Source organism: Mobula hypostoma, chromosome 6 (genome assembly GCF_963921235.1).
Source record: "Mobula hypostoma chromosome 6, sMobHyp1.1, whole genome shotgun sequence".
Lineage (NCBI taxonomy): Eukaryota > Metazoa > Chordata > Chondrichthyes > Myliobatiformes > Myliobatidae > Mobula > Mobula hypostoma.
The window spans coordinates 20,600,855-20,613,955 of NC_086102.1; the positions used below are offsets into that span (position 1 = coordinate 20,600,855).

The 13,101-nt window shown below is 47.5% G+C and overlaps 1 protein-coding gene across 2 annotated transcripts in view; it reads left to right on the plus strand.

The window, feature by feature from the left end:
- The first annotated feature begins 5,758 nt into the window (after nucleotides 1-5,758).
- Nucleotides 5,759-13,101, plus strand: part of psmg1 (proteasome (prosome, macropain) assembly chaperone 1) — a 138,374-nt gene continuing 131,031 nt past the window's right edge. For both annotated transcript variants that reach the window (XM_063050365.1, XM_063050364.1), the window contains exons 1-2: nucleotides 5,759-5,916; nucleotides 10,087-10,196. In XM_063050365.1, the coding sequence (XP_062906435.1) occupies nucleotides 5,813-5,916; nucleotides 10,087-10,196 (214 nt within the window). In that variant the 5' untranslated portion in view covers nucleotides 5,759-5,812. The remainder of the gene's footprint in view (nucleotides 5,917-10,086; nucleotides 10,197-13,101) is intronic.

Below are 13,101 nucleotides of genomic sequence, written 5' to 3' on the forward strand. Positions count from 1 at the left end.
AGTTGTTCACCCTCTCCACCTCAAAGTCTGCAATGAGGACACTGGCTCATAGCGTGCTGGTTTCCTTCTCCAGAAGTCTCCCTGGCCTTGCTGATATTGAGTAAGAGGAGGTTGTTGCGGCAACACTCAGCCAGATTTTCAATATGCTGATTCATCACCTTTGGTTTGGCCTATGATAGTGGTGTTGTCAGCAAACTTGAATATGACATTTGAGCTGTGTTTAGCCACACGGTCGTAAGTGTAGAGCAGGGGGCTACGCAGACAGCTTTGTGGTCCAGGTCTTGGAGTTTATTGATTAGCTTTGAGGGGATGATGGTATTGAATGCCAAGCTGTAGTCAATAAAGAGTATCACTGCCTACCTCTACATTGCATCTTTGTCCCTAAACTTTCCTTCACATTTCTCATTTACATTCAGCCAATCGGGCATTTGCAGTTTTTACATGTTGCTGTTGGTAGCTATCCCTCTTACATTATCTGTCCAAGCTCTTGATCTGGATGAGCAGAAATGTCCAACTGAAATTTGGGAAGAATGAAACAATTACCTTTAGTTCCTATTACAGATTCTGTTCTTTGCTTGCCATCTCTTTTCATCTCTTCAGCACCTGAGAAGCTGCACAAGACTACATGTATATGTAAACTTGTTATATTTGACCCAAGTTCAACTTTTTGTCTTTTAATTACTCCTTCATTGAGATTTCCTACTCCACCTCTCCTCAACTTTATTTTCATAACTACTATCCGAGATGGAGGGACAAGTGTAGATCTTTAGATTCCTTTAAACTCACCAAGAATTCATTCTTCATTATTACAAATTTGTTTTATCCAATCTCTATATAAGTTAATGCGACTAATATTTGTTGCATCCCTGATGTTAATCACATTTAGATGAATGTTTATTACATATATCTGTAACTTCCTGATTTATGACATACCTAACATTACACATACTAATTGCTGATAAAGCTTTTTGTCATTGCCGTTTACAGTTTCTTTGCACCACTCAAACTTATTTTAATTCTACAACATCTATTGAACAAAGGTGGTTTTTCGCTGCTGTACTGGTCTCAGGAGAAAAAAAACCCTGAAAACAATGAGTACACAACAGTTGGACCATAAGACAGAGGAACAGAATTAGACCATTCATCCCATTGAGTCTGCTCCATCATTCCATCATAGTTATTATCCCTCTCAATCCCATTCTACTGCCTTCTCCCCGTAGTCTTTCATACCCCAACAACTTATCAACCTCCGGTTTACATATGACCAACGACTTGGTCTCCACAGCCGTCTGTGGCAATGAATTTCACAGAATCCCCAGGCTCTGACTGAAGAAATTCCTCCTCATCTCTGTTCTGAATGGATGCCCTCTATTCTGAGGCTGTGTCCTTTAGTACTAGACTTCCCCGCTATGGGAAACCTCTCCACACCCACTCTATCTAAGCCTTTCAACATTTGATATGTTTCAATAAGGTCCCCTCACCCCCATTCTTCTGAACTCCACCAAGTACAGACCGAGAACCATCAAATCCTTCTCATACATTAACTCTTTCCTTCCCAGAATCATACTTGTGGACTCTTCTGGACCCTCTCCAATGTCAGCATATTTTGTTTTTTTAGGTAAAGGCTCAAAACTGCTAACAGTACTCCAAGTGGTCTGACAAATGCCACATGGGAGCCTTACTGGTACACCCTTGCTTTTAGATTCTAGTCCTCTCAAAATGAATGCTAACATTGCATTTGCCTTCCTCAGCACCAACTCAACCTGCAAATTAACCTTTAGGGAATCCTACATGAGGACTCCCAATCCCTTGGCATCTCTGATTTTTGAATTTTCACCATTTAGAAAATAATCACCCTTATCATTCCTTCTACAAAAGTGCATAACCATACACTTTCCTACACTATATTCTATCTGCCTCTACTTTGCCCCTTCTCCTAATCTGTCTTCGTCCTTCTGCAGACTCCCTGTTTCCTCAACACTATCTGACTCACCACCTATCATCCACAAACGTGGCCACAAGGCTATCAATTCCGTCATCCAAATCATTGACATTTAACATGAAAAGAAATGGTCCCAACACGGGTTCCTAAGGACCAATACTGGTCATTGACAGTCAACCAGTGAAGGCTTCATCATCACCACTCTTTGCTTCCTGCCAGTCAGACAATCTTCTAACCATACTAGTATCTTCCCTGTTATACTATGGACTCTTACCCTATTAAGCAGCTTCATGTATGGCATCTTGTCAAACGCCTTCTGAAAATCCAGGTAAACATCTACTGACTTTCCTTTGTCTGTCCTGCCTGTTATTTCTGCAAAGAATTCAAACAGATTTGTCAGGCAAGATTTTCCCTTGAGGAAACCAAGCTGACTGTAGCCTATTTTATCATGTGCCTCCAAGTACCCTGAGACCTTATCCTTAATAATCGACTCCAACATCTTCCCAACTACTGAAGTCAGGCTAACTGGCCTACAATTTCCTTTTTTCTTTCTCCTTCCCTTCGTAAAAAGTGAAGTGACATCTACAATTCTCAAGTTCTCTGGAACCATTCCATAATCTTGTGATTACTACTAATGCCTCCACAATCTCTTCAGTTACCTCTTTCAGAACCCTGGGGTGTTGTCCATCTGGTCCAGGTGACTTTTCTACCTTCAGGCCTTTTAGCTTCTCAAGCACCTTTTCCCTCGTAATAGCAATTACACTCACACATGCCTCCTGACACTCTTGAATTTCTGCCATACTGTTAGTGTTTTCCATATTGACGACCGATGCCAAATACTTATCAAGTTTGTCTGCATGTTTGCCTCATCTTTTAATTCTTTATACATCTGAAAGATCTTTTGGTATCCTCTTATAGCTTGCATCTTTTGTCTCTCTATGCCTTTTTTTTAAGTTGCCTCCTGTTGGGTTTTAAAAGCTTCCTGATCCTCTAATGTCCACAAATATTTGCTATATCTTGTGTCCTCTCTATTGCATTTATGCAGTCTTTGACTTCCCTTGTTAGCCATAGTTTCATCATCCTCCCTCCAGAATAAAACTTCTTCAGCATGTATCTATTTTACACCTTCTAAATTGCTCCCAGAAACTCCAGCCATTACTGCTCTGCTGTCATCCCTTCTAGTGTCCCCTTCCATAAGACCATAAGATATAGGAGCAGATGTAGGCCATTCAGCCCATCGACTCTGCTCCACCATTCAATCATGGGCTGATCCAATTCTTCCAGTCATCCCTTTGATGCCCTGGCTAATCAAGAATCTATCTATCTATCTCTGCCTTAAATGCACCCAATGACTTGGCCTCCACAGCTGCTCGAGGCAACAAATTGCACAGATTTACCACCCTCTAACTAATTTCTCCATATTTCTGTTCTAAATGGACGTCCTTCAATCCTGAAGTCGTGGCCTCTTGTCCTAGAATCCCCTACCATGGGAAATAACTTTGCCATACCTAATCTGTTCAGGCCTTCCAATTAACTTTGGCCAGCTCCTCTCTCATTCCTCCGTAATTCCCTTTCCTCCACTGTAGTACCAATATATCTGAAAGGTTATCTTCTCCCTCTCAAACGGCAGGGTGAATTCTATCATATTATGATCACTGCCTCTTAAGGGATCCTTTGCCTGAGCTCCCCAGTCAACTCTGGCCCATTACGTAACATCCAATCCAGAATTGCGTTTCCCTAAGTGGCTCAACCACAAACTGCTCCAAAAAGTCACCTTCCCACAATAATTCCATATCTTCTGATCCTATTTCAACTCTTTCTTGGGATTTAATTTCATCCTTACCAGCAGAGCCATGTCACCCACTCTGCCTACCTGCCTACCTGTGTATCCTTGGATGTTAATCTCCCAAATATGATCTTTTTCTCAGCCATGACTCAGTGAAGCCCACAATGTCATACCTGCCAATCTTCAACAGCGCTTCAAGATCATCTACCTTGTTCTGTATACTTTGATTTTTGCCCCAAAGTTACACTTCACCTCATCCCATCATCTGCCTGTCCTCCTCCACAGTCTCACAACACACTGCCTCTACTGTACTTGTGTACCAACTGTCCCATCCTCAGCCCTATCACTCTGGCTCCCATCCCCCTGCCAAATTAGTTTAAACCATCCCGAACAGCGCCAGCAAACCTGCTCACAAAGTTACTGGTCCCCCTCGGGTTTAGGTGTAATCTGTCCCTTTCGTACAGGTTGTACTGTGCCCAGAAGAGATCCCAATGATCCAGAAATCTGATAGCCTGCACCAATTCCCCAGCCATATATTCATATGCCAAATCATTCTATTTTCACCCTCATTGGCAGCAATCCAGAGATTAAAACACTGGAGGCCATGTTGCTCAGCTCTCTCCTTAACTTCCTATAAACTCTTTGCAGGACCTCATCCCTTTTTCTGCCTATATCATTGGTCATCACAAATTCTCCCCTTTGGAATGCTGTGGACCCAATCTGAGACATCCATGACTCTGGCGCTTGGGAGGCAACATAATTCTAGCCATAACCGACCTCTCAAAGCACCTCATTGTGGTAGGTACGAGTTCTACCAGTCAGTAGTCATTGAGGAAGCTCACGCTGCCGCTCTTGGGCCCGGATATGATTGCTGTCATTTTTTTCAGTGAGGAACAGAAGATGGTCCTTCAACACTCCAGACAGTCGGTGGGTACAGCTTTTCGGTACTTGGTCAGGTTCACCATTGGGGCTCCTTGCAAGGATTCACCTATTGAAGGTTCCTGTAACGAGATCACAGGGTCTTCAGATGCTGTGGGGATTCACAGAGGTGTCGTGCCATTCTCCCTTTCAACGTATGCATGAAAGGTGTTGAGCTTATTGGGAAGTGAAGTAAAACTTCCATTTACGCCATTAGAAATAAGGCCATGCACACTCTACCATAGCTGCCGTGCATCTAATTGTGTCTCTAATTTCACACAGAATTATCTTTCTGCTCTCCATGGCCTTCCGTACCTGGACTTCTTTCCGACTTGCTGCTCTTGAAAACTACCTCACCTCAGCACACTCTCCATCTCTTGGTTCATCCGGGGCTTCTGGTTTATGTATAAATTGATGTTTATTTTGAGAATGTTGTGCGCCTGATACCATGAACCTGTGATGCTGCAGCAGGTTCATCTGTGCATATAACAATAAACTCGACTTTGACTTGATTTTCTAAATGTCTTGCAATTATCTCCTTACTGATGCATTCCAGCAATTTCAAAGTGACAGATATTAGTCTATAATACATTGATTTCTTCCCCCCTTTAATTAAAAATAGTGTTTCATTTGTTGTTTTCTAAACCACTTGGACCTCTCGAGGATCCGGTAAAGTTTTGCTAGATTTTTGCCAATGCACCCATCCACTATCACTGTAATCTTTTAAGACTCCAAAGCGGCAGGTCCAGGACACTTATTAGCTTTAATTGCTCTATTGGTTTGCTAAGAGCGATTTTTCTGGTGTCTGGAGATAGTTTGAACTCCTCCCTTTTCAGAGTAGTCTACCATCACATCGACTCGCAGCACAGAATCAGGGGCTCCACTTTGCATCTGCGTTCCGGCTGCGGGCAGAAGGTTCCCCTCCTCTCGCGGAGCGGGCGGCGCGCCCTCTGGTGGCGGCTATGTGTATCCTTGGGCAGACCGGCCCTCTGGCGGCGTGTATCTTTTCAGGGTAAGGATGCCCTCTGGCGGTGGGCGTGTGCATTGTCTAGCTACAGGCGCCCTCTGGCGGCGAGTCTGTATATTTTCTAGGCCGATGCGCCCTCTGCTGGGCGACGGGAGTTAGTGATTCGCCGCCTGGGAGACCGCAGGACTCTGCCCGGCAAATGGCCACGTTTTTCGGGGAGATTGTATCCGTCTTCTCCCGGGCGGTGGACGAGGAGGACGAAGATGAGGATGAGGAGATCAGAAATGAGTTGGCGGGGCGCAGGTGAGGTTAGACCGAGGCCCCGGCAAATGGGGCTCCGTGTGTCGGTACTGGGCCGCAGGAGGAGCCTGGAGGCCACCCTTGCTGTCGAATGGACCAGCAGCTGCTGGGATTTACTGGTTTGTCCAATGGACCGGCAGCTGTTGGGTTTTTATTGGTTTGCTGGGGTAGGTAGGCAGCAGGTGGGATTCATTGGTCTGTTGGGATGGACCAGCAGCTGCTGGGATTTCCTGGTCTCGCTGGATAGACCAGCAACTACTGGGATTTACTGGGCTGTTGGGATTGCTCTGGGATTTTGGGATTAACATCCATTGGGATTATCGTGGGCCGGTTAGGATTAATTTGCCTATTGAGACTGGCCGGGAGTTGCTGGGATTTACTTGCCTATTAGGTACAGTTTCTGTTTTCTGGGAGTAACTAGTAACTAGATGCAGGATGCTGGGATTAACTCATGGTCTGCATGGATTGACCCAAACCAACTGAGTTGACTCACAAGCTGTTGGAAATGCACTGCATCCGTTGGGATTAACTCATCTCTAAGAAATCATTCAGAGTTGTACGGTCATGTAGTCTGTGGGGATTACTTCCACTCTGCTGGGATTAATGGGTCTGTTGAGATGGCCTAGCCCTTCTGGATTTAACTCCTAGTTTATTAGGATGAACCAACCTGCTGGGATTATCTCCTGACCTGGAGGAATTTATGAGTGGTGGGGTGGAGGGTGGATTGCTTCCAGGTTTGTTGAGATTTGATGACTGGTGGAGAAGACAGAAGGACCTATCTTCGTTTGGATTATTTGGTCTGTTGGAACTGTCCAAGGTCTAAGCCTGGTAGGACAGTGGATTCATGCTCCTCCAGACAGGGAAACTGCTAGAATATTGGCTTCAGGAAGCTTTGCCACCAGGACCAAGATAGTCTGCTCAGATAGAGAAGACTGCTGAAGCTCAAATAGCAGCAGCTATCAAAACAAAATATCAACAATTCCTTCTCTTCTCCCACCCCAACGGATCTAATGTTAACTAGTCCTGGTGAAGGGTGTCCGGTCTGAAACATGGAGTGTTTACTCTTTTCCATAGATGCTGCCTGCTGAGTGCCTCCAGCATTTTGTCTATGTTGCCTAATATCACCTGCATATGTCACGAAATTTGTTTTTATGGGGCAGCGCAATGAAATGCATAATAAAATAACTGTAAATTACAGTAAATATGTATTCAATTAAGTAAGTAGTGAAGAAAAGGTAATGAGGTAGTGTTCATGGGTTCAATGTCCATTCAAATGTCGGGTGTTAGAGGGGAAGAAGTTGTTCCTGAATCGGTGAGTGTGTCTTCAGGCTCTTGTACTTTCTCCTTGGTGGTAGCAGTGAGAAGAGGGCATGGCCTGGGTGATGGATCCTGCCTCTGTGAGCATCTCTCCTTGATGCTCTGGATGCTGGGAAGGCTAGTCCCACGATGGAACTGACTGAGTTCACAACTTTCTGCTGCTTACTTTGATCCTATGCAATAGTTCCCCCCCGCCCAATACCAAAGGGTTAGAATGCTCTCCATGGTACATCTATAGAAATTTGCGAGAGTCTTTGGTGACATACCAAGTCTCCTCAAACTGTTACGCTTAAGAAGAAGGCAACTTGTGTGAGCAGTCTTGAGCTCTTGTTTCTTCTACTATGGTTGGGATTGATACTTCATTAGAAACATAGAAAATAGGTGCAGGAGTAGGCCATTCGGCCCTTCCAGCCTGCACCGCCATTCAATACGATCATGGCTGATCATCCAACTCAGAACCCTGTACCTGCCTTCTCTCCTTACCCCCTGATCCCTTTAGGCACAAGGGCCTTATCTAACTCCCTCTTAAATATAGCCAATGAACTGGCCTCAACTGTTTCCTGTGGCAGAGAATTCCACAGATTCACCACTCTCTGTGTGAAGAAGTTTTTCCTCATCTTAGTCCTAAAAAGCTTCCCCTTTATCCTCAAACTGTGACCCCTCGTTCTGGACTTCCCCAACATCGGGAACAATCTTCCTGCATCTAGCCTGTCCAATCCCTTTAGAATTTTATATGTTTCAAACAGATCCCCCCTCAATCTTCTAAATTCCAACGAGTATAAGCCTAGTCGAGCCAGCCCTGCCATCCCAGGAATCAATCTGGTAAACCTTCTTTGTACCTCCTCTATGGCAAGGATGTCTTTCCTCAGATTAGGGGACCAAAACTGCACACAATACTCCAGGTGTGGTCTCAGCAAGGCCTTGTACAACTGCAGTAGTACCTCCCTGCTCCTGTACTCGAATCCTCTTGCCAGGAATGCCAGCATACCATTTGCCTTTTTCACCGCCTGCTGTACCTGCATGCCCACTTTCAATGACTGGTGTACAATGACACCCAGGTCTCGTTGCACCTCCCTTTTTCCTAATCGGCTACCATTCAGATAATAATCTGTTTTCCTGTTCTTGCCACCAAAGTGGATAACCTCACATTTATCCACATTAAATTGCATCTGCCATGAATTTGCCCACTCACCCAACCTATCCAAGTCACCCTGCATCCTCTTAGCATCCTCCTCACAGCAGTTTTGATCAACCTCTGGTTCGTCTCCGTACACCCATTCTGGTCTGACAGGGATTAGCCTGTGTCTGCTATGATTAACCCAAGGCAGTTGGGTCTCTTTTTGTTTGTTAGGGTAAAATGTATGTTTTAGTTATACTGGGGTTTTATTGCGATTACCCGGAAGAGATTTGGATTGCACTTGGATCTGTTGAGAATGACCGTTCGGGATGGGTTGGCCGGGTAATGCAGCGGTTAGTGCAATTGTTTTACAGCGCTGGTGATCACTGAGTGAGATTCATTTCCCACTGCTGTCTTGTACGTTCTCCCCGTGAGCGCGTGGTTTCCTCCAGGTGCTCTGGTTTCCTCCCACAGCCCAAAGGTTAGGGTTAGTAGGTTGTGGGCATGCTTTGTTGGCACTGGAAGCGTGGTGCTCTTGCAGCGGCCTCCAGCACTTCCTCGGACTGTGTCGGTCGTTGGTGCAAATGACGCATTTCGCTGATTCAGTGTGCACGGTAAATCTGGTACCTTACAGCCGTTTCTCTGTGTTTTGTGGAATTACTCTGAATTTTTCCTGGTAACCCCAGGGTTACTGCTCTACTAATGAATTGGAGAGTTGTGAGACAGCAGGTTGGTCAGATTCCATTAATATGAAGAAAGTTAGACTCAATAAATGGATATCTGTAAGACCACAGACACAGGAACATCTTTAGGTCATTTGCCCATTGAGTCAGCTCCGCCATTCCATCATGGCTGACTTATTATCCTTCCTAACCCCAATCTCCTGCCTTCCCCTTGTACCCTTTCGATGCCCTGACTAATCAAGAACTTAACAATTTTTGCTTTAAATATACCCAATGACTTGGCCTCCACAGCTGCCTGTGGCAGTAAATTCCCCAGATTCATCATTCTCTGGCTAAAGAAATTCCTCCTCATCTTTGTTCTAAGTGGACATCCCCCTGTCCTGAGGCTGTGCCTGGTCCTGGACTCCCCCACTATAGGAAGCATCCTCTCTATCTCAGCCGTTCAATATTCAATAGGTTTCAATGAGATGCCCCTGCCCCCTATTTTTCTGAACTCCAGCGAGTACAGATCCAGAATCGTCAAACACTACTCACACCCTTTCGTTTCTGGGATTATTCGTGTGAACTTCCCCTGGAACCTCTTAGATAAGGGCCCAGAACTGCTTACAATACTTCACGAGCGGTCTGACCAGTGCTCTATAAAGCCTCAACACTACATCCTGACTTTTATATTCTAGTCTCTCAAAATGAATGCTAACATTTCACTTGCCTTCCTCGTCTCCGACTCAACCTGCGAGTTAACCAGATTGGTCTCTGCCTTTCCTCACCCTGAGCTCGCTTTGAGTACTCTGCCCTGGAGACCTATGGTGGCCAAATCATTGAAGGTAGCCAGGTCTCTGGTCCCAGAGGGGACAGGTTATCTACGCGTCAGGCAGGAGAATGGAGCAGATTTCTGAGTCAGCCGTGTTAAATAGTGGAACAGGCTAGAGGGGGTTTCTGCCTATTCCGGCTGCTGCTGCTGTTGTTCCGCCTTGGTGAAACTTTCGAGGCGTGACATGACTGTTCTGTTCGTGGTTGGACTGTGAGCTTTTCCTGAAAGTGTGTCTTCCTCCTCAGAGATATTTCCATCCAGTGGAGTCCGGAGAGCAGGACGTCGACTGAAGACACGGCCAGCCAGAGTATCCCTTGCTCAACTTTTCTGGTTGCTGTTGGAGAGAATGCTGTTGGTGAGTAAGGACAGGGACTGGGGTGGGGAGTTGTCGTTGCCCTGTAACTCCGGCCTTCATTCCATCTAAAGCCAAGCACAACGCAGTGTCAGACAGCTGAAATACACAGCTGGCAGCCGAGAAGAGGAACTGACATCGATGACCTTGCGTCAGAATTCGGGTTGTAAGTAGAACTGAAGCTCAGTTTAAAAAGGATCTTGAGAAGGTGCTTTCCCGGCGTGTTGATGGATAAACTCTCCTCAGGCCTCCAGCTGAGGACAGGTATCGATCTTAACTGACGTTTCGATGACAAACTCTGCCATCTTCATCAGGGATTTTAGCGTCGGTTAAAATTGATAGTTGTACCCGGCTGGAAGCCCAAGAGGAGCTTATTCATCAAGAACAGTTGTCTTCCATCAGCTATTGGGTTCTTGCACCAGAAGGTACGGTAGTGTAGTGGTTAGTGCATCGGTTTACAGTAGCCCGCTCTGTAAGATAGGGGTTCGATTCCCATCGCTGTCTGCAAGGAACTTGACGTTCTCTCTGTGACACGTGTGCATTTCCTCTGGGTGTTCCACTTTCATCCCACAGTGCAAAGGTGTACCTTGTGGTTAGTGAGTTACGGGCGTGCCATGTTGGATCCATAAATGGCAACAATCCTTGCTGATTTGATTTGACGCAAAAGACGCATCTCACAGTACGTTTCAAGGTACAGATGTGACAAATAAAGTTTTCTTTTATCTTTTTCAACTTGACTACCTCATTATAGAAACACTACAACCACACTACACTACAATTGACTTTTGTTTTTGTTTTACTTGATTTAGATTTAATGTCCGTTAAGTATTATAATTGTAGCTGTCTCTACCACTTCCTCTGGCAGCTCATTCTGTAAACCCACCTCCCTCTGTGTGAAAATGTTGTCCATCAGGTCCACCTTAAATCTGTCACCTCTCACCTTAAACTGATGCCCCCTGGTTTTAGATTCCCTGGCCCTGGGTTACGTTACCCTGCACCTTAACTACTCCCCTGTTGACTGTACAGTACTGTGCCAAAGTCTCAGGCATGGTAGCCTCGGGAGCCTCAGACTTTTGCACAGTACTGTAACAATTGTACTTATTGCACTATATTGCTGTTGCAAAAATAAAGTCTAATTTCATGATAAACTTCATACTGATATGGGTCACTGATGTAGACTGAGAGTGGGACGGGAGCAGAGAGAGGTGAATCATGTTTGAGAAAAGGGGAAGGGAGAGGGGAGGGAACGGGAAGCACCAGAGAGACGTTCTGTAATGATCAATAATCCAATTGTTTGGAATGAAATGAGGGCAGGGTGTGTCTGCTCCCTCGCCACCCTCGCCCTGGCACTCCTCCTCTGCCTCCTGTCCCACACGCTCGCCCCTGGCACTCCTCCTCTGCCTCCTGTCCCACACCCTCGCCCTTGGCACTCCTCTGCCCCCTGTCCCACACCCTCGCCCCTGGCACTCCTCTGCCTCCTGTCCCACACCCTCGCCCCTGGCACTCCTCTGCCTCCTGTCCCACACCCTCGCCCCTGGCACTCCTCTGCCTCCTGTCCCACACCCTCGCCCCTGGCACTCCTCCTCTGCCTCCTGTCCCACACCCTCGCCCCTGGCACTCGTCCTCTGCCTCCTGTCCCACACCCTCACCCTGGCACTCCTCTGCCTCCTGTCCCACACCCTCGCCCCTGGCACTCCTCTGCCCACTGTCCCACACCCTCGCCCTGGCACTCCTCTGCCTCCTGTCCCACACCCTCGCCCTGGCACTCCTCCTCTGCCTCCTGTCCCACACCCTCGCCCCGGCACTCCTCTGCCTCCTGTCCCACACCCTCGCCCTGGCACTCCTCTGCCTCCTGTCCCACACCCTCGCCCTGGCACTCCTCCTGTGCCTCCTGTCCCACACCCTCGCCCCTGGCACTCCTCTGCCTCCTGTCCCACACCCTCACCCTGGCACTCCTCCTCTGCCCCCTGTCCCACACCCTCGCCCCTGGCACTCCTCCTCTGCCTCCTGTCCCACACCCTCGCCCCTGGCACTCCTCTGCCTCCTGTCCCACACCCTCGCCCCGGCACTCGTCGTTTGCCCCCTGTTCCACACCCTCGCCCCTGGCACTCCTCCTCTGCCCCCTGTCCCACACCCTCGCCCCTGGCACTCCTCCTCTGCCTCCTGTCCCACACCCTCGCCCCTGGCACTCCTCTGCCTCCTGTCCCACACCCTCGCCCCTGGCACTCCTCCTCTGCCCCCTGTCCCACACCCTCGCCCCTGGCACTCCTCCTCTGCCCCCTGTCCCACACCCTCGCCCCTGGCACTCCTCTGCCTCCTGTCCCACACCCTCGCCCCTGGCACTCCTCCTCTGCCCCCTGTCCCACACCCTCGCCCCTGGCACTCCTCTGCCTCCTGTCCCACACCCTCGCCCTGGCACTCGTCCTCTGCCTCCTGTCCCACACCCCTCCTGCCTCAGTCCTAACATCCTTTGCTCCTGTCAGATTTACAGTCTTGCTGTCCACTCCACGTTGACAAATATAGTACAGTGCACAATCTTAGACACGCGAGCTATATATTGTGTGTGCCTAAGACATGCACGATACTGTATGTCGAGACATGCACAGTACTGTATGTCTAGACCTCTACAAGGTCACCGTCAGCCTCCTTCACTCTGGGATAAAGATCTGGCCTATCCAGAGTCACTTCTAGCTCAGTCAGCCAGACAGCATATGTGGACAGAGAGACAGAGTTAACATTTCAGATGAATGAACTTTCATTAGCAAAAGGAAAAGGTACAAAAGAACCCCGATTTAAGTTACGGCGAAAGGAGAGAGGTGGGGAGAACAAAGGGATTGTGATTAACAAGCATTGCTTGATGCCAGTGAGAGAGAGGGGTGAGGGCTTGTTAACCACAACTGATGTGTGT